The sequence below is a fragment of the Mastigoproctus giganteus genome, chromosome 2, assembly GCF_048544385.1.
Source record: "Mastigoproctus giganteus isolate SK-2022 chromosome 2, ASM4854438v1, whole genome shotgun sequence".
In the NCBI taxonomy this organism is placed as follows: domain Eukaryota; kingdom Metazoa; phylum Arthropoda; class Arachnida; order Uropygi; family Thelyphonidae; genus Mastigoproctus; species Mastigoproctus giganteus.
The window spans coordinates 129,904,924-129,924,744 of NC_143576.1; the positions used below are offsets into that span (position 1 = coordinate 129,904,924).

General features: G+C 36.9%; 1 protein-coding gene across 2 annotated transcripts in view; it reads left to right on the forward strand.

The window, feature by feature from the left end:
* Positions 1–19,821, forward strand: part of Sec16 (endoplasmic reticulum export factor secretory 16) — a 592,575-nt gene that overhangs the window by 110,600 nt on the left and 462,154 nt on the right. For both annotated transcript variants that reach the window (XM_090389538.1, XM_090389539.1), the window contains exon 6: positions 12,890–13,952. In XM_090389538.1, coding sequence (XP_090245664.1) covers positions 12,890–13,952 — 1,063 coding nt within the window. The remainder of the gene's footprint in view (positions 1–12,889; positions 13,953–19,821) is intronic.

The window sequence follows — 19,821 nt, forward strand, 5'->3', positions numbered from 1 at the left end:
AATCAAAGAGATTCAAGTGATTAGTGCAGTTGGGGGAATGATAGAGGCAGGAGATGAATGTGGCAGAGTGATTTTAAGCCAGAGAAGATTGAAAAGAGGAGATTCCAAATTACTGTCTCTGACAGGGAATATCAGAAAGGGCATATGCACAAGTACCACCTTTGAAACAAAAAGAATTCATACAGCCAATAATTAGGACAACTGAGATGAGCAGTGGTTGAATCAACGAACCACTGAGATTCTCTCAGAAAAAGTATATGGGGTTTGGCAGGCTGTAAATGGGAATGGACATCATTGAGATTAGAACTGAAACCATGGATATTTGTGAAATGAATGAGGAAGTATAGGAGGTGTATTCAGTAGTGAGAAAAGGTGTGTGTGGGGGGGGGAACATGCTGTATGAGGTAATGAAATATTTGGATATGCCATACATATGGTAAGAATACACCCATCTCCTTGACATAATGTGGCCTTAACAACCCCCCCCCCCCAGCAAGATTTTACACTAGCTGATCTGAAAGCCTCCTAGAGTGTTACCATTAGGTTCAGTCTGGTCCACCCTGTCCATCATAACTTCAAAGAACATTAATCATACTGCTTGATGAAAGAGTTGGGGAAGGGTTTACAGGAGCTTTGCTCTGGATACTAAACACGGGTTCCATCACTTCAAACTGGTGCACTAGAAACCTTGCTGTTTTTGCGCCACAAAAAATCAAATCAACCACCACTTCAGGCCTTCAATAAGCAAAGTGGTGGTATTGCACCGGTTGATTAGAGTCATCTACCACCTAGTATTTTGCTTGATAACACAGAGTGACGGCATTCCTCTCTGTGGTGTGGGTGTCACACCTTGACCCCCTGCTTACACTGGTTTGCACCTGGGTGGTCACCCACAGTGTGCTAGGTGCAGTATTTGAGGACATGAAAGTGGGAGTTTCAGGGTTACTAAACGTTCCACTATTGTGAAGGTGCAAGCAGAGGATTTGACTGTCACAGGTCGACTGGACTTCGCAGAGATAAGGTTAACTTGACTTGAGGGTACTTGAATATCAGTTCCATCAGCATTTTAGACTCCCGGGTTGCAAGCATGGCTTGGCATATCTGAGAGAATGTCTGTGACACTTTCAAGGACTGTGGGTTTAATCAAAAAGGTAAGAGATCTTAAATTTCTACAATAAAGATAGATTTGACTAGATGCTTCCTGTTTCTAGCTAGATATGAGTCAATGGCCAATGATTTTGCTGTTCTGAATTGCCTGCCATGCAGTGGTACCTGTAATAGTGAATTTATTTCTACTGTGTGTATCTTCCACTATCCAGGTGTCTGAGCACTTTGCTAGAGTTCTGTGTGGTTATTGTACTTGACAAGTAGTAGTAAGAATTTCCAGTCTGTTATTTTATATATAGTTATGTTATTTAGTCTGTTATGTTATTTTATATATTCTGTCGCATATATTGCTAGTGTAACACCCTGGATTGTGGGGTGTTACATTTGCAAGACTAGCTAGAAATTTGGAAGTCCTGAAATGTCTTAAAGTGATATTGCCCTATGAACATTTCTAAAGCAGATAGGGTTAGAATTGTAATTTCAGACAAACGTCTACTTTCAGAAGATTAGGGAAACTTTCCAGAATGATACAGCCTATCAGAAAATTACCATAAGCTCCACTAAAGTTGCGGAGCACAAAAAAGCCTCCATAATTCAAGAAAAATTGATACGTTTTTGCAAGGCTATGGGATCACAGTAAATCTAGGGGGGGGGGGAGTAACACTCTCAACTATATGTTAAAAATGTTTTATTTTGATCAGCACATATTCAAGGAATTTGTCTTGTTAAATGCATTTTGATGACATTAGTTAGCTGAATAAAAGAATTAACAATTGTCAAATTTCTTGCTTGGAAAAATATTAACAAAAGTCACATTAGGAAAAATGTGAACTGAACACTTACTATTTAATGAAATAATGAAGAAAATAATACCTATTGAATATTTTCTGTGAGAACAGTTTGGTTAACTACACATGGACTGCAAACGACAAGAAAGCTGACATGAAGGACTACTCTCCAAGGGAGATCCTCACATTACAGTGAGGAAAATAGGTCGCTTGGTGTTCTACATGTGTCCCACGTGAAAGTAGAAGTTCATACAAGGTTAAATTCAACGGTTTTGAATTGTTTGGGGGGGGGGAATTGCATTGGAATAAGTTAATTTTTCTATTATTCTTGGTGGTTTTAGGGCCATTACTGTTATTATGTAGAAGCATAGCACTTGATGGCTCTTCCACATATCTGTTTTAGATCAGTAAGACTTAAAAATAAATTAACAGGCATCTAATGAAAATGGCTTCTTTATAACCCCTCTTGCAATCACATCTCTCTCTCTCTCTCTCACACACACACACACATATACACTATGGCATGCCCCCACAAATTTGGCACATGTTCAATAAATTTGGGACCTATTCATGTTAGGCTAAAAGGTGCCACCAGGACCAAAGTACATATACACTAATTTCATTCACTAAAATTTATTATTACCCAAGGATTAGTTTATAAAAATATATATATATATATATCTGATAATTAAAATAAATATGATATTTAAAATAAAAACATCAGCCAGTAGTACGGCAATAATGCAGAGCGAAACAAAACGCAAAATAATATAAAATAAACAAACAGGGAAGGGAAAGTAGAAATAATAGGACAAAAAGGTAGTCGATAATCCCCAGTATAATTTAGTCAATTAAGTCATTAAACCCAATTAATAAAAAAGATATAAATTTAAAATAATGCCAATTATAAATAATTTAGCGGTACCCCCCTCGAAGGTACCAGTTCCAAAAGACGTGAAATATCATCAAAAAAGGGTTAAAGAAACTACCAAAAACTAAAATATCAAAAATAATAGACTGACCATCATGCCCCATATCGACAGAGGACCACGAGGCCAATAATGGTCATGGAATCGCTGCATTTCAATCGTCATACAAATCATCGCAAAGGCAGAAATATCGAAGAACCAAACCAACCCTCCATTCTCCGATAGATCAACCAATGCAGAGGATTTGCATGGCGGTGGTCCTTATGCAGCGAAAAATAATCTATAGAACAGACAGCACTCTAGATCAGAGCCACACCACTGACATAATGCAAGCTTAACCAGCTTATATAATAGAAAGGAAAGAAATAGATGGCGGCACAGGCGCTGCTTATTTAGCATATCAACCCACTACTACCACTAATTTATATTATGTGAGGTAAAAATTAGGCAAAAGTAATAAAAATAAATAGATATGGCTATGTAGCTATCATTAGAGGCAGCAAATGCACATCCTCCACATGATGCCTAATTATATCTGATAATTAAAATAAATATGATATTTAAAATAAAAACATCAGCCAGTAGTACGGCAATATTATTTTGCGTTTTGTTTCGCTCTGCATTATTGCCGTACTACTGGCTGATGTTTTTATTTTAAATATCATATTTATTTTAATTATCAGATATAATTAGGCATCATGTGGAGGATGTGCATTTGCTGCCTCTAATGATAGCTACATAGCCATATCTATTTATTTTTATTACTTTTGCCTAATTTTTACCTCATATAATATAAATTAGTGGTAGTAGTGGGTTGATATGCTAAATAAGCAGCGCCTGTGCCGCCATCTATTTCTTTCCTTTCTATTATATAAGCTGGTTAAGCTTGCATTATGTCAGTGGTGTGGCTCTGATCTAGAGTGCTGTCTGTTCTATAGATTATTTTTCGCTGCATAAGGACCACCGCCATGCAAATCCTCTGCATTGGTTGATCTATCGGAGAATGGAGGGTTGGTTTGGTTCTTCGATATTTCTGCCTTTGCGATGATTTGTATGACGATTGAAATGCAGCGATTCCATGACCATTATTGGCCTCGTGGTCCTCTGTCGATATGGGGCATGATGGTCAGTCTATTATTTTGATATTTTAGTTTTTGGTAGTTTCTTTAACCCTTTTTTGGTGATATTTCACGTCTTTTGGAACTGGTACCTTCGAGGGGGGTACCGCTAAATTATTTATAATTGGCATTATTTTAAATTTATATCTTTTTTATTAATTGGGTTTAATGACTTAATTGACTAAATTATACCGGGGATTATCGTCCTTTTTGTCCTATTATTTCTACTTTCCCTTCCCTGTTTGTTTATTTTATATTATTTTGCGTTTTGTTTCGCTCTGAATTATTGCCGTACTACTGGCTGATGTTTTTATTTTAAATATCATATTTATTTTAATTATCAGATATAATTAGGCATCATGTGGAGGATGTGCATTTGCTGCCTCTAATGATAGCTACATAGCCATATCTATTTATTTTTATTACTTTTGCCTAATTTTTACCTCACATTATATATATATATATATATATATATATATATATATATATATAAATAAAACAAAATACAATAAAAAAGGTATAAAATATACTAAGATATAATGAATATTTAATAATATGTATTTATATACAATATTTACATTTCATTCATATGGTAGAATGAATAATTATTAAATTTTGAATAATTACATCATAATCTAAATGACAATATTAAAATTTTGAATAAAACCGAAGAAGTGCATGAACAGCAAAAGCAGAGCCACAGTAGTTTAACCTGAAGGAGATAAACAGTGTGTAACACTGTCCAAAGCATTCAGTTTCTGTCCAGACCTCGTGGAGGTATGCCATGTGTGCGTAGGATTCTAGCTCTTCTTTTATAAACTCTAAAAACAATTTAAACAAACTTTTATCCAAAAAGAATTCTGGAAGAGAACCTTCATTTAACCCAAAAGTACTTCTCTCTAATTCAGATGCAATATCCAAGTAATTTTGACAATTGAGGGCAACATGAAGATCAGTCTCCACTGCCTCACACTCGCACAGACCAGAGGAAACCAAGCCAATCCGGTTCAGCCTGGACCTCAAGCCATGCCTCATGAGAAAGCAAGCATTCAAACGAAATTGAAGCCAGAGCCATAATTTAAAATTTACTGTCGAGATAGAGGGCAAAACACAAACGTCTCTCTGCCATTTTCAGAACAGTTCCATCTGTCTTGCCAGATATTCATGAGTTCATGTAGTCTCTACCTCTCAGCAGCCATTTGATGGGAATTGAATGCGCCTCCCCACCTGGCATGACTGGACACCCAAAATTTCAGTGGAAATGCCTCTTCTCAGACAATATCTCAACCCAGATCTTATTACCAATAAGTCGGCAGGTAATTTAGTTGAAATTACCTGTAAAGTGCCATTTGTCACTGTAGGGAAAGCCCTTGTTACACTTAGAAGAGTGAACCTCTGAGCTGAAAACAGATGCATTTTAATTATTACCTTGTAACACGTTAAAACCAAGCTTCAGAGGCATACTTCAGAATGGGTACAAAAACATTTGCATAACATATTTAGGGCTTGTGCATTTATTCCTAATTTGATCCTGATGACTCTTCAGAGCTTTGGCATATAAATGCTTACTTTTAAATATTTTACATGCTCTGTGAAAAAGAGACTCTTCCAGGTGCAAACCTGGCTACCGGACATTAGAGATATTCCTCATTGAGACATCTCTACTTCTAATAACTGGCTGCCTAGAATGGCTTAGCCTACCCTTCAGTAACAAGGTCACAGTTTTTTTGTTTTTTTTTTTTTAGAAATGGTGAGCTTGTGAAGGTCACTCCAATCTAACACTGTGCTCAGGGTTATACTACCTTTCTCCTCAATTTATTTCCTGGAGTCACCCGATGCAACCAACACCAAATCATTGGCATAGGCGATGGCAGTAGTGTCCCCCCCCCACCAAGTCTCCTTCTAAAAATTCATCCATCACCGTTATCCACATTTAGGGACCAAGTATGGATCTGGAGACAACCTAGCTGAACTTTATATGTTATTTGATCAAATTTTGACCAGACAAGAACACTGCGGTCCGAAAAGTAATCCTTTAAGATGTTGTATAAATTACCGGGACACAGAGTGGCTCTAGTCCTGCAAAGGATACTATCCCACCACAGGGCATCGAACGTTCCCTTAAAGTTCACAAACAAACCAAGGACATATTAGTATTAGCAATGGCCACATGATTCAAGGAAGCCTATGGTTTAGGCTGCACCAGCCAAAAATAAAATAATAATAATAAGAAGAAAATTAAAAAAAATAATAATAATAAGAGAAAAGGAAATGGACAACCTATGTGTTTCCCTCCTCCCGTAGGTAATTATCCACCTGACCTTTGAATTTCCCCAAACTGTCAGCCTCTACCACCCATGTAGGTAACTTATTCCAGTAATTTATAACTCGCTGGCTAAAATAAAACTTCCTGCAATCCAGTCTAAACATCTCCCACTGTAACTTGAAATTGTGGCCCCTAGTTCTAGAATCATTTATAACCATGAAATTTCAACCTCATTCATTCATTTTACTTATGCCTCTCAGATACTTAAACACCTCAATCAAGTCTCTTCTAAGGTGCCTAGTTTCCAACCTACATATTCGAAGTCTTTCCTTATGGATGCCCTTTTGCTGATCTCACCAGGTGAGTTACCCGTCTTTGTACCCTTTCAAGAACACAATGTTTTTCTTTAGGTGCAGTCTCCATACTTGAACGCAGTATTCCAAGTGTGATCTAACAATAACCTTATATAATGGAATTATAACGTCCTTATCTCTACTAGCAATTGTTCGATAAATCATCGATAGGACACCATGGGCCTTCCTTGCAACCAGTCTACAATGGTTGGAGAACTTTGTCTGACTGTATCGTAACACTCAAGTCCTTTTCCTCCACTACTGGCTTTAGTTCAACTCCACTGAGTGTATAAGTTATTTCGGGGTTACTGTTCCCCAGGTGTAATACCTTGCACTTTGCTGGATTAAAGCATAGTTGCCATTTTTCTGACCATCCCTGAAGTCTGTCTGTGTCACTCTGAAGAAGCTCTGCTTGGTGGTGATCATTAACTACTCTACCAATCTTCACATCATCTGCAAATTTAGACATCATGCCTGCTATCCTTTCATTGATGTTATTTATGAAAATCAAAAACAACAGTGGTCCTAATACTGATTCTTTGGTCATCCCACTTCTTACATCAACCCAATCTGAGGAATAACTATTTATCACAATCCTCTGCTTCCTGCCCTGAAGCCATCCAACCATCCATCTAAGGATTTTCCCTGTGATTCCAACCTCTTCCAGCTTATAAAGTAAATACTCACGTGCTGGTTCGAATCCCGCCTCGGGCTTGGATCACAGTAAAATGCAAAAACCTTGGGAGGTGCATTATGGCCACAGAAGCCGATGCATCAACAACTAACAAAAGAAAAAGGGAAAAAAAATGCTCACATGGGACTGAGTCAAATGCTTTGCTGAAATCCAAATAAACAATGTCAAAATTATTCCCTAAATCCAGCTCACGAGTTGACCCTGTCAAAATAGCTAACCAGTTTTGTTAAACATGATTTTCCCTTTTCAAAATCATGCTGTTTTATCCTTCAGAATTCCATTTCTATCTAAATGATGCTGAATTCCACCAGTGATCATTGTCTCCATGATTTTCCCTACTACCGAAGTTATATTGACTGGCCGGTAATTTCCTACTTCACTCTTAGAACCGCCCTTATTTATGCATTGGCAAGATATATATAAATTGTCGAGAGTCATTTTGGACTTTGCCCATCAGTTTTTGAATGGTGTCTTTTGTGGACCTGCCTTTTTTTAAACTGTACTGTTTCTCTGAAATTAAGTTCGAAGTTACATATCTTGCATTTTATCTACTTATAATTAATCATTCATATATTTTTCTCAATATAGCTAACAATGCAATCGGACGATATGACGATGGTTCACTCAAGGACTTCTCCAGATTTTTTAGGATCACTCTAAGGCAGTGTTTCTCAACTTTACTTTTTTTAATTAAAAAAAAAAAAAAAAAAAAAAAGTGCATCTATTATCAACCCACTGCAGGATGGAAGCCTCCTCAACAATTCATGCTGAGGGAAATGGACCATAATCTGCCACGCTGGTCCAGTGCGGGTTGGCAGATCGACCGTATTCAGCAGTCAGGGGCTTGAACCCCGGTCTACTCAAAGAGCGCATGCTACTGCACTCCTGCTCAAGACCACTCGGCTACGGGGAGCTCTTTTTTTTAATTATTTTTTAAATTTTTTTAATTATTGCCCCCTAAAGGGCTCTTTTACACAATTTTTTATAAAGTAAATTTTTAAACAAGAAAATACTTTATACTGACTCTTTTTATTCAGTGAGATTAATACCTGAGCCTGATGCTTACTTAAAAGTTCAGTGTTCGGTATGATGTTAGTAAGTTTAATTCTAATGTCTCCTCTTGAACATATATCAGTTCTGTTTCTTTCCTTTGTTAATATTTTATTTACTGAACTAAAACCACTTTCAACCATATAAGACATTAGAAAACAAGTACTTTGGCCATTTTAGACCACATTGTTGGATAAAGAAGTTTACTTGTTTTTTATCCCCCCAATTCAGCCATTCCACCTTTTTCGAATTTATATTTGCATTCTTCATTACATTTTAATTCAATGAGTTCTTGAATTTCTTCACTAGAAGACCCGGCATCCCATCCAATTGGATCTAACATCCGTGGCTTCACTTCAAAAAAAAAAAATAAATCGGAAATCTATTTTTCATTTCACTTTTTAAAGAACACAAATGATCTGAATAATTCTTAAGATCATTTTTGGGGAAAGATTCATTGATTTCAGCTAACTCTTGCATACCATGAAATTGTTTCTCATTAAATTACTTTCAAATATTTCCAGTTTTTCAGTGAAGACTTTTAATACGCGTTTGCAGTCTATCACCGTAATTAATTTCCTTTGAAGTTATACTTCAAGGGAAGTTATACTAAGTGATACTTTATTAAGTTTTCGAAAAATCCAAGCCATATAGTATACGTTTTTTTGTGTTTGATCTCCTTTGCTAAATCTGTGTCTGCTTCGCTTTCTAAAAAACTAATTATCGTATCAAAAAGGGTTACAAATCTTGTTAGACTGTTTCCTTTAGAAAGCCATTTGACTTCTGTATGTAAAAGAAGCTTCACATACTGTTTTTCATTATCAGCACATTTTTTTCTGAAAATAAAGTCACATTTGCTATGTAACTTTATTTTATTGATGATTTTAATAACTGTACTGAGAGATTGATAAAGAACTGGACTGATATTTTTTGCAATCAGATGATGTCTGTGCACAATGCAGAGTATTGCAAGAACTTCAGGACATACTTCCTTTAGGTGAGCTGTAAAACCTTTGTCTTCCAACCATGGAGTTAGCGCCATCAGTGGCACAGGATACTAAATTTTCCAATGGTACTTGTTTTTCAACAAACAATGTTTTTACAGCAGCAAAAATGGATACTCCAGTACAGTAAGTTTCTGTAAATTTTACAAACAACATCTCTTCTTGCAATTTACAATCATTATCTAAATAATGAACGTATGCCATTAGAAGGGCTTTATTGTCAATAACATCAATCTGAATAAAAAAATTTCTCATTTTTAGTTTGTCAATTAGCTGCTCTTCAGTGTTGAATGACATCTCATCGATTCGTTTTTGAATTGAATCATTGCTCAATGGCAATGCTTTTAAAATACTGGAAGGATTTTGATGCATCACCATTGAAATTACAGTCTCTAATGCAGGTTGTACAACAGTCTCAGCAACTGTGTGAGTGCTACCAGGTTTTGCAATGATTTCTGAAATTTTATAAGACTCAATAATTCCATCGTCATTTGTTTGTATGTTTTTCTTAAATAAGGAAGTAACAGTGTTACATTGCTCAAAATTCTGTTTTAAATTTTTAAAATATTCGATATGTTTACCAACTTTATCAGAATGTTTCCGTTTTAAGTGATCTAAAAGTCTTGATGGTTTCATAACCTCATTTGAAAAAGAACTATTACACATAAGACACACAGGCGCCTCCCTAGCCAGGTGGGCAGGAGCAGCAGTGCGTAGCACATGCTTCTTGATTAGACCAGGGTTCGAGCCCGTGACCACCAAATATGGAGGATGCGGAAAGGTCAGGGAATGACCACCTCATATCCCCAGAGCAATATGGCCTTAGTTGCTAATGCTTCTAAAAACCAAATAACAAACAACATAAGACACACAGGCTGTCTTGAGTTGAATGGGCTTTCAATAAAACTACAAGCTAGATATTCATCCAGATACTGTCGACACTTTTTCTTTTCAGCACTTTACATGATTGATGATGTAGTTGAATAACTACAAAGAATTAAATAATAAAATGTAAACTTTTTTTTATTTAACTCTCATAGCCCATGTCACTTACAAATGCACTGTGGTTCAAAAATAAACTTCCATAAGGAAACAATAAATCAATACTAATTACCGCTTAGAAAGCAGAGGCAATAGACTGAACCGTTTCCTCATCCCATCCATGCCTCATATATTGACCAGTGAAACAAAAAAATAAATATATAAACCATGCTGCTGCCAAGGTGAAAATGGCAAGGATTGCGAAGACTACCTCTGAAAGCACTTAAAGCCTATGAAAAGCAAAGGTGGTTGAATTAAATCACACCCACTATCTTCCTTTTATCAAAATTTCTCACTCACTCCTAATATAATATACCTATATGTTAAAAATCAGTTGTCTCAGGGGAAAAGAAAACCCAATGAGAGAAATTAAATATTAAGGAATAAGATGTTGTCGGGTTTTTTTTTTTTGTTAGTTGTTGCCACATCGGCTTCTGTGGCGCCAACAACTAACAACTTGGATCTACTCTGATCCAAGCCCAAGGTGGGATTCGAACCCGCTATCTTTGGGTTGCCAGGCAGGCACTTTACCCACCCGGCTAGCCCGGTCGGTGTTGTCAGGTTGGGTTGAACTTTGGAGGGCCACAAACCATTGTAATACCTATGATTTGTTTGCCTCATTGAGAATCTAAGGACAGCAGTTTTCCAAATTTTAGGGAACACATTTTCCTCTAAACATGAATTAGAAACATTGAACAGAATGTCCAGATATGTTACATAGAATTTTTTGATTACCTGGGTCTCCAAGAGGTCCAAACCTGGTGCCTTATAATCTTTAACAAGGAACATGGCCATGTCTAATTCATATCTTTCAAATAAAGGATCATTCTCATCTGGATTACACCACCCTGTTCTTCTCCAAAATTCCCTTCTGGTCCAAAGTGTTTAAATTAAAATCAGTTAAAAATAATTTTGACAGGATCTGCCCGACAGACCCCGACGGAACCTTGGTTAGTCAAGGGCGGAAAGATGTGGAATGATAGTACTAAAGGTCACATTATAAATAAATTCCTTCCACATGTAAATAGTAATGATAAATCTTGGTCCCAGATGGTTTAGTCCAAATTTACACACCACCTTCTTGACAGGACATGGATAATTTTTTGCAAAGTTACATGATTTAGGTATTATGGACCATTCTGCATACATCTGTGTGAAAGATCAAATTTGGGGATACATTATATGATTCTTGTGAGTACTCTGATCTTAGGTAGCAATTAATAGCAGGGTTGCCAAACCTACACATGTTGCATCCTGGACGTGAACAGCTTCTGGTAGGAACAGAGGTGATGATTTCAAATCCTTCCACTAGAAGGGTTTTCAGTATTTCATAGGGTAGATGCAGAATATGTGGTACTGTTCTAATTATAGGTGGGAGCTTACCTTGTGCAAGCAATAATTCTCAAATTGTTTCAGAGAGAGAGAATGAATCATCTTCTCTGTGTAATGTAAAGAAGAGCCATTAGTTGCAGCTATTTGTATTGCACTTATTGTTATGCATTGCATCAGTCCTCATGCAGAGACAGTCATTATACTAACCAACAAAATATGGACTAACAACATCGCATACAGATATTTCACCTCTGTTAGTCTCAGATAAGGAATGTCTGTTGCACTTATTGTGCTGCACTGATCATTTAGCAGAGCAATCACATTGTTAGTAGTTCAGTTTCACTTGTGTAATTTTACTATACTTTCTTGTTCTATGCATTATGATTTTAGTAAATGCAGTTCCTTGTGCTGCATAACTTTAAGTGGATTATCCATTGCTTATCTCAGAATATAAACATTTCAGATGGCTCAGTAGTAATGTGCATTCCTTGTGCTGTGGCAAACCCACTGTGTCTCAACTATAAATACATCAGATGATTTGAGTAAGATCACACAGTTCCTTGTATTGCGTGTGACTTGGATTATGCATTTCTTGGTGGGTTCTTGTGTAGACGGACTCTGGACATTGTTGCCTATTTTTGAATGGGCATACCTCATTCTCTGTATGATATTATAAATTGTATCAGTAATACTGTATGTATGGTACTGTAAATAATTTGGTGGGGTTGCCTGAGTTTGGCATAGACCACCTGATACAATAAAATAAAAATAAATAAAAAAGAGAGAATATGCTCAATTTATGGACATTATATGCTGATGCCTTAGAATCTTAACCTGTCCCAGTGCTATATATTTAGCACTGTATGCAAAAATGCCTAGTTTCAAATTCTGTTGAGATGTGATGAATTTTTGTGGGGTTTTTCATACTGTGGCTGAATTAATTAATCTTTGAGAATTGCATGGCTTGCCTTTAACATCTAGCAAACAGGAAAATCAGTCATAGAATGCATGCAGTTTACAGACAAAGACAAAACACTGGCACTTCATGGCCCTAGTTGCTTTGGCACAAACACTGCACATCTACCTATTCTCAAGATTTTTGACTGAATATGGACTTAAGTTTATATCCTGTGTAGGTTAAAATTTACAAACAGTTTTTTATTATATTTAATATTTGTGTATTAACTGTTAATATTTATTTTCTTAGAATGATCCTTGGAACTGGCATATTGATAACAGTGGAGCTATCCAAACTCAGCAGAATCAAAGTTGGCCTCAGTACCAGTATCATCCTCATCAACAGCAGGAAAGTGTTGTGAATGATGTAGCTACAGGTAGTGGTGAGCAGCTGTCTCATAAAATTCAACATCAGAATAACATATCTACACCTTTGACTGTTCAGCAACAGAATGTTAGTTCTGAGCAGCCCCATTACCAGCAGTCTTGGGAGTACGGTGTGCAGACACAAGACTGGAATCATAATTCACATCAGCACAGTAGTGACCATTTTCAGTGGCAAAGTGGTACATATAATCTGTGGAATAACCAACCACAGTCCTCTGTAGATACTCAAAATAATACTATAAATCAGTGTAATGCTAATGTTCATTTAACTTCTGAAGGATGGGGGACTTGGCCCACTGACACTAGTGAAAAACATTTAACACAGCAGAATCAAACTGTAGAACAGAAGGGTGGGGAAAATATCTCTGTGTCTTATTCAGTTAGCAAACCCACATGTAAACATGATGAAGCAAAAATATGCAGAGTTGAAAGTTGCATTAACAACGTTAAAGAAAGTAGTATAGAAAGGCTGACTGTAGATAGTTCCGATGATGTAAATAATAGTTCAATAAAATGCAGTGATAAAACTGATGGTATTAGTTTAGCTCATGACGATGCCACCAGTTGTAACAGTGTACCTGAATCAAATGGAGGGTTATCAGCTTTCTTCAGTAATGACGTTCAAGATCAACTTAGGGCTATAGAAACCACTTTTAGCCATGTAAATAGTTCAGATATTGAACGGACAGAGGCAATTTTAAATAGGACAGACACAGGTTCGAAGGAAAGTAGCAGTTCTGTAAATGAAGAAGCACAGAATCATCAGCACCATCTTGTAGATGAATTGCAACGGCCTGAAAATATAAAAATAACTGAGAAGGTAATCCAAAAAGAGAAAGAGTTTTTGCAGAGTGGAGATATTTCTGAACTTCAGCATAGTCTGAAACATTTATCTGTGAATTCAAGAGAAGTCTGTCTTAATGAAGGTATTTTTTGCTTACTTTTTCAGTTTGTTTTTGTTAGAGGTTAGAAAATTATAATTGGTTGTGGTGAAAGTTAGAAAATAATTGTTAGAGTTGCTTGTTTTGGAGATTAGAAAATTTATTTCAGTGTCAGAAAGCTTATTTCTCATATTTCAGGCTAATAAAATAGTAATAATATTTATCTGAATTATTGCTTCGGAGTTACCATAGAGTAATTCCGTACCCACTACATTAACCTTGTAGTGGGTATGCTGTGGTATGCCTTACAATTCTTGATATTTTTGGAAAAAATATAATATCAAAAAACATGGTGATGCATTTTATAATGATGTTTTTTATTCTTTCACTATATTGGATAATAAGAATAAATATCTTTAGGCAGCAGTCTTGTTATCCAAAAAAAAAAAATTATTTCCAGTCTACCTCACCACCTACCTACAGTGTCATACAAAAACCAAAACTCTGAAAAATAATATGGGAGTAGGCACATGGTGCATTTTGTAGAACAACATGGATTCTTTACAGAATTTTTATGGCCATACATTTCTAATTAAAAATTAATGAGTGTTGCAGATTTAAATTTAAGTGGTTGTGGTGAGCTGGATTTAGCAGCATTCCTGCTGCAGAGTTGATTAGAAACCTTGCATTTTGAATAGAATAACTGTGTTTTGGTTCCATGCCACACTTTATAATTGCAGATTGTTTTTTATTCTACCAGCTGTTTGATTTCCCATAGACAGCAAAGGAAAAAAAAGAGAAAATTAATTCTGCTATCTGTACACTTTGAAACAAACATTATATTAAGAATGTAAGAATGGAATTTAAATATACTTTTTACCACATTTTTTCTAAGTTTAATTTACTGAATATTTGTAGAAAAGGCTTTAAGACCTTAAAAAATTGGAAATTACTTTTCTATCCATCAAAAAGCAGCCATAGAATACATAATTTATGGACACAAATTTACTGATATCAGTACACAAAATTAAACATGTATGACATTATTTTCTAATAAATGTAATAGGTAAGATAATTATTTCTAGTTAGTATATCCATCAAAAAATTGTTTAAATTAATTTTTGAAGAAATGCCTTGCTACATTCTGGATTATATTCTCTATGAAGACTTTTTCTCATGAATTTGAATCACTATACTTATTATAATAATTCTGAGAAATAATTCAAAAAGAGGCCGCATCTAAGACATGTGGAGAGAATGAGAACTTGTCCAACCTTTTTTACTTGATTATATGGTTTGTACAGAGGCAGCAGGAGGGGGTTAGTGTAGAGGGCATCAGCTGCTCTGGGCCTGGACATTGTAAAGGAGGGTAAAATAGTAGTAGTAGTAGTGGCATGTGATGCAAGAAAGCAAGTGTATGAGCTTATGCAGCATCAGCCAAAAAAAAAAAAAAAATCACACCATTCCCTCCAAATGCCTGTCCAGTTCCTCCTTAAATTTATTCAACCTATCAACTTCCACAACAACAGATGGAAGTTTGTTCCAGCAATTAACCACCCGCTGGCTAAACGCAAATTTCCGCACATCTATTCTACATCTGTCTTTTCTTAATTTGAATTTATGCCCCCTTAGGTTCTGAACAAGTGGAAGGACCCCATCAGAATTCAGCGTGCTCAACCCATTCAAGGACTTATACACCTCAATCAGATCACTGCACAGGTGCCTAGTCTCCAGCCACTGCAATTTGCAGAACTTAAGCCTCTCTTGGTAAGAGGATCCCTTCATTCCCCTCACCAATCTTGTTGCCCTTCTCTGTACATGCTCAAGTAAATCTACATCCTTCCTAAAATGAGGCCTCCAGACCTGCACGCAGTACTCAAGGCATGGCCTGACCATTGCCTTATACAGAGGTACAATCACTTTCTTTTCCCTGCTAGCAAAATTCCTATATATCATTGACAAAACCCCATGACCTGCCCTGGCAGCCTGTCTGCATTGCTCAGAAAACTTCATATGACTGCACAATTACTCCCAGGTCTTGTATTGCAGTGAAAAAGTTTATTCTTAGTCATTTCATAATGACAAAGATGGTCAGATAGAAATATCTCTCTCTCTCTCTCTCTCTCTCTCTCTCTCTCTCTCTCTCTCTCTCTCTCTCTCTCTCTCTCTCTCTCTCTCTCTCTCTCTCTCTCTCTCTCTCTCTCTCTCTCTCTCTCTCTTATCACATTCTGTTTAATTTAAGATTTTGAATCCTGACAGTTTTAACAAGTTACACCTTGCTTATGCTCATATCTTTCTTTTCTTGTGTAAGCTTTGTTTCAAACATATACTGGTGTTCAAAAAAAGTGCATCACCTAGGAAATTCACATTTCTAACCCTTTTTCGCGATGTTATGTTACATTAATGACTAGCATCACAAATAGAAATATAAACAAAAGATATTTATTAATAGTTAATGCAAAGCTAAGTGATATTTGACAGATGCTCTCAAAATATGAGAGAGGCAACCAGAGAGGGTAATACTCTTGATCTGGTTATCAGCAGTGATCATTCGTGTATTAAGAATTGGCAGATAAAGGAATCGCTAGGTGGCAGTGATCACAGTATACTGATGTGGGATTTACTTAAAGATATAATTACCATCAGGGGTAAAGGAAGGGGTTTTTGCTTCCAGAAAGGTGACTACAGTGGTCTAAGACAGTTTTTAAATTCTGTACAGTGGGACCAACTGATGATGTTACCAACAGCAAATTCTAGCTATTAAACGTTCCTACCTATTAAGAAATATTGTTCAAGATTTAGGCCTAAATGGTTGTCAAATGAACTTATGAGACTCGTGGCAGAGAAGAAAAATGCATGGGCTGCATATAAATTATCAGGCAACACAGAAGTCTATGATATATATATATATAAGCTAGTCTGTAATCAAGTCACATAGGAGGTTAGGCAGATGAAGGCAGATTACAAGAAATCTTTGGCAAAGGATGCTAAGAAAAATAGCAAAGATTTCTTTACTTATATAAACTCTAAAAGGAAGGGGATGAATCTGATTGGTCCACTTGATATCGATGGTTCGGCTGTTGATGATCCTGCTCAGATAGCAAACAAACTGAATGAGTATTTTGCATGTACATTCACACATGAGGAGTTATTAAGCTTTGAAAATGCCACAAGGTTATCAAATTGTAACGGTGCTTAATGATTTTGTAATAACTGAGAACAAAGTGGAGGAGAAATTGTTGAAGTTAAACATAAGAAAGACACCTGAGGTGGATGGGATCTATCCAGTTTATTAAAGGAGGCGGCAAAGGAAGTAAGCAAACCCTTAGCCATAATTATGACTAAGGGTTTATGACCTTGGACTCAGGGGAAGTCCCCACGGACTGGAGATATGCAAATGTGTCCCCAAGTCACAAAGGGGGGGGATCGAAGGGTGACACGAGTAATTACAGACCAGTTAGTTTAACTTCTGTTCCGGGTAAAATAATGGAGGCACTGGTTAAAGATGCATTGCAGGATCATCTAGACAAGACTGCAGCAATAATTCAGACACAGCATGGGTTTGTTAAGGGAAAGTCTTGTCTGACAAATTTGATTGGTTATTATGATGTGGTTACAAAGGAACTGGATGCAAAAAATAATTTTGATATCATATAGTTGGATTTCAGGAAAGCTTTTGACACTGTTTTGCATGGAAGACTACTGTACAAATTGTAGCAGAATGGTATTAAGGGTAAGTTGCTACAATGGATAAAAGGATGGTTGAGTGGGAGTAGACAGAGTGTGGTAGTCAGTGGGTGCTGCTCTTCGTGGACTAATGTTATTAGTGGAGTCCCACAGGATTCAGTGTTGGGTTCATTGTTGTTTTGTATATTTATCAGTGATATTGATGAAGGCATATTAGGCCTAGTATCGAAGTTTGCAGATAATACAAAGTAATGGCAGTGTGTTACTGCAACAGGATCTAGAAAATTTGGGCAGATGGGCTGAGAAGTGGCAACTGAAGTTTAACATTTAAAAATGCAAAGTACTGCATATGGGTAGAAGTAACCCCAGAGAAACGTACCAACTGTTTGGTACTACACTTAAGGCGGTAGAAAATGAAAAAGACCTGGGAGTAATTGTGTAGTCATATATGAAGTTTTCTGAGCAATGCTGATAGGCTGCCAGGGCAGGTCATGGGGTGTTGTCAATGATATACAGGAATTTTGCTAGCAGGGAAAAGAAAGTGATTGTCCCGCTGTATAAGGCAATGGTCAGGCCACGCCTTGAATACTGCGGGCAGGTCTGGAGGCCTCATTTTAGGAAGGATGTAGATTTGCTTGAGCGTGTACGAAGGTCAACAGGATTGGTGAGGGGAATGAATGGATCCTCTTACCAGGAGAGGCTTAAGTTCTGCAAATTGCAGCAACTGGAGTCTAGGCACCTGCGAGGTGATCTGATTGTGGTGTATAAGTCCTTGAATGGGTTGAGCATGCTGAATTCTGATGGGATTCTTCCACTTGTTCAGATTACGAACCTAACGGGGCATAAATTGAAATTGAGGATGGACAGATGTAGAATAGATTTGCGGAAACTTGCCTTCAGCCAGCAGGTGGTTAATTGCTGGAACAAACTTCCATCTATCGTTGTGGGTTGATAGGTTAAATAAATTTAAGGAGGAACTGGACAAACATTTGTAGGGGATTGTTTTGTAATTTTTTTTTTTTTTTTTTGGCTGATGCTGCATAAGCTCATACACTTGCTTTCTTGCATCACATTCCACTACTATTGCTACTAATAATATTCCAAAATGAGCATTTGCAATCTCTATACAACAGTTTTGGTAAACACGACAATTATGGCTTAAATGTTATCAGAAGCCCTGAATTGGCTTCAGTTTATCATTTTAAATGGGAAAAAAAATGTAAAGTTCACCAGGTGTGAACTAATATTTAGTTGAACCGCCTCTAGCCCTGATAACAGCAGCAGCACACCATTGAGGAATTGACAAAATCAGTTTCTGAAGATAATCGACTGATAGTTCGTGGTTCCAAACACGAATTATGGCTTCCTAAAGTTCACGAAGGGTCTTTGGTTTCTTTCTGGCAACTGCAGATTCCACACGAAGCCAACAGTTCTCTATAGGATTCAGGTCTGGGTTGTTTCCTGCCTAGCTAACAGTTTTAATGGACCGTTCTTCCAACCATTTTTTCACCTGTAACAACTGTAAACACATTACTGTTGAACCTCTAATGCAGAAATGAAGCTAAAGTAACTACGGAAGTGCCTACTTACACTTTTTGCCTGATGACAAGGAGCAGAGTCGTCATGAAAGATGCAGTTACTGGGCAGGTTGAAATGGTCTCTAATGGTTGGTAGCAATTTGCCTTCCAATATAGCCAGGTATCCATTGGCATTTATGGAACCTTTTATAAACTGCATATGATCTACTCCATGATACGAAATGCACCCCATCATTTGGCTGGTAGAGAATTTAATTGTAGACACCACGCAGTCTGGATGGTATTCTTCACCATGTCTACGGCGAATCGTTTGTCTCCCATCAGAGCCATGCAGGTTGAATTTCTTCTCATCTGAGAAAATAACTGACTTCCACTGCTCGGGGGTCGATTTGACATGCTCCTTACACCAAATTAATCGGGCCTTTTTCATTTTTTATGTGAGGAGCGGCTTATTCTTAGGATGACGGGCTACAAGTCCATTTTTGAAGAGGCATCTTCTGACTGTTACTGCACTTGCTACCACTTCTGTATGTTCTTCCCATTCTCTTTTCAGCTCAGATGAAGAAGCTTTACCGTTTCGAGGCATAAGCGCTTCAAAATGCAGTCCTGTTTTGGCATAGAGACTCATTTGCCTCCGGTTCCTTTTTCCTATCAGCAGAACCAATATTCTTGAGTTTGGAAAGAAATCT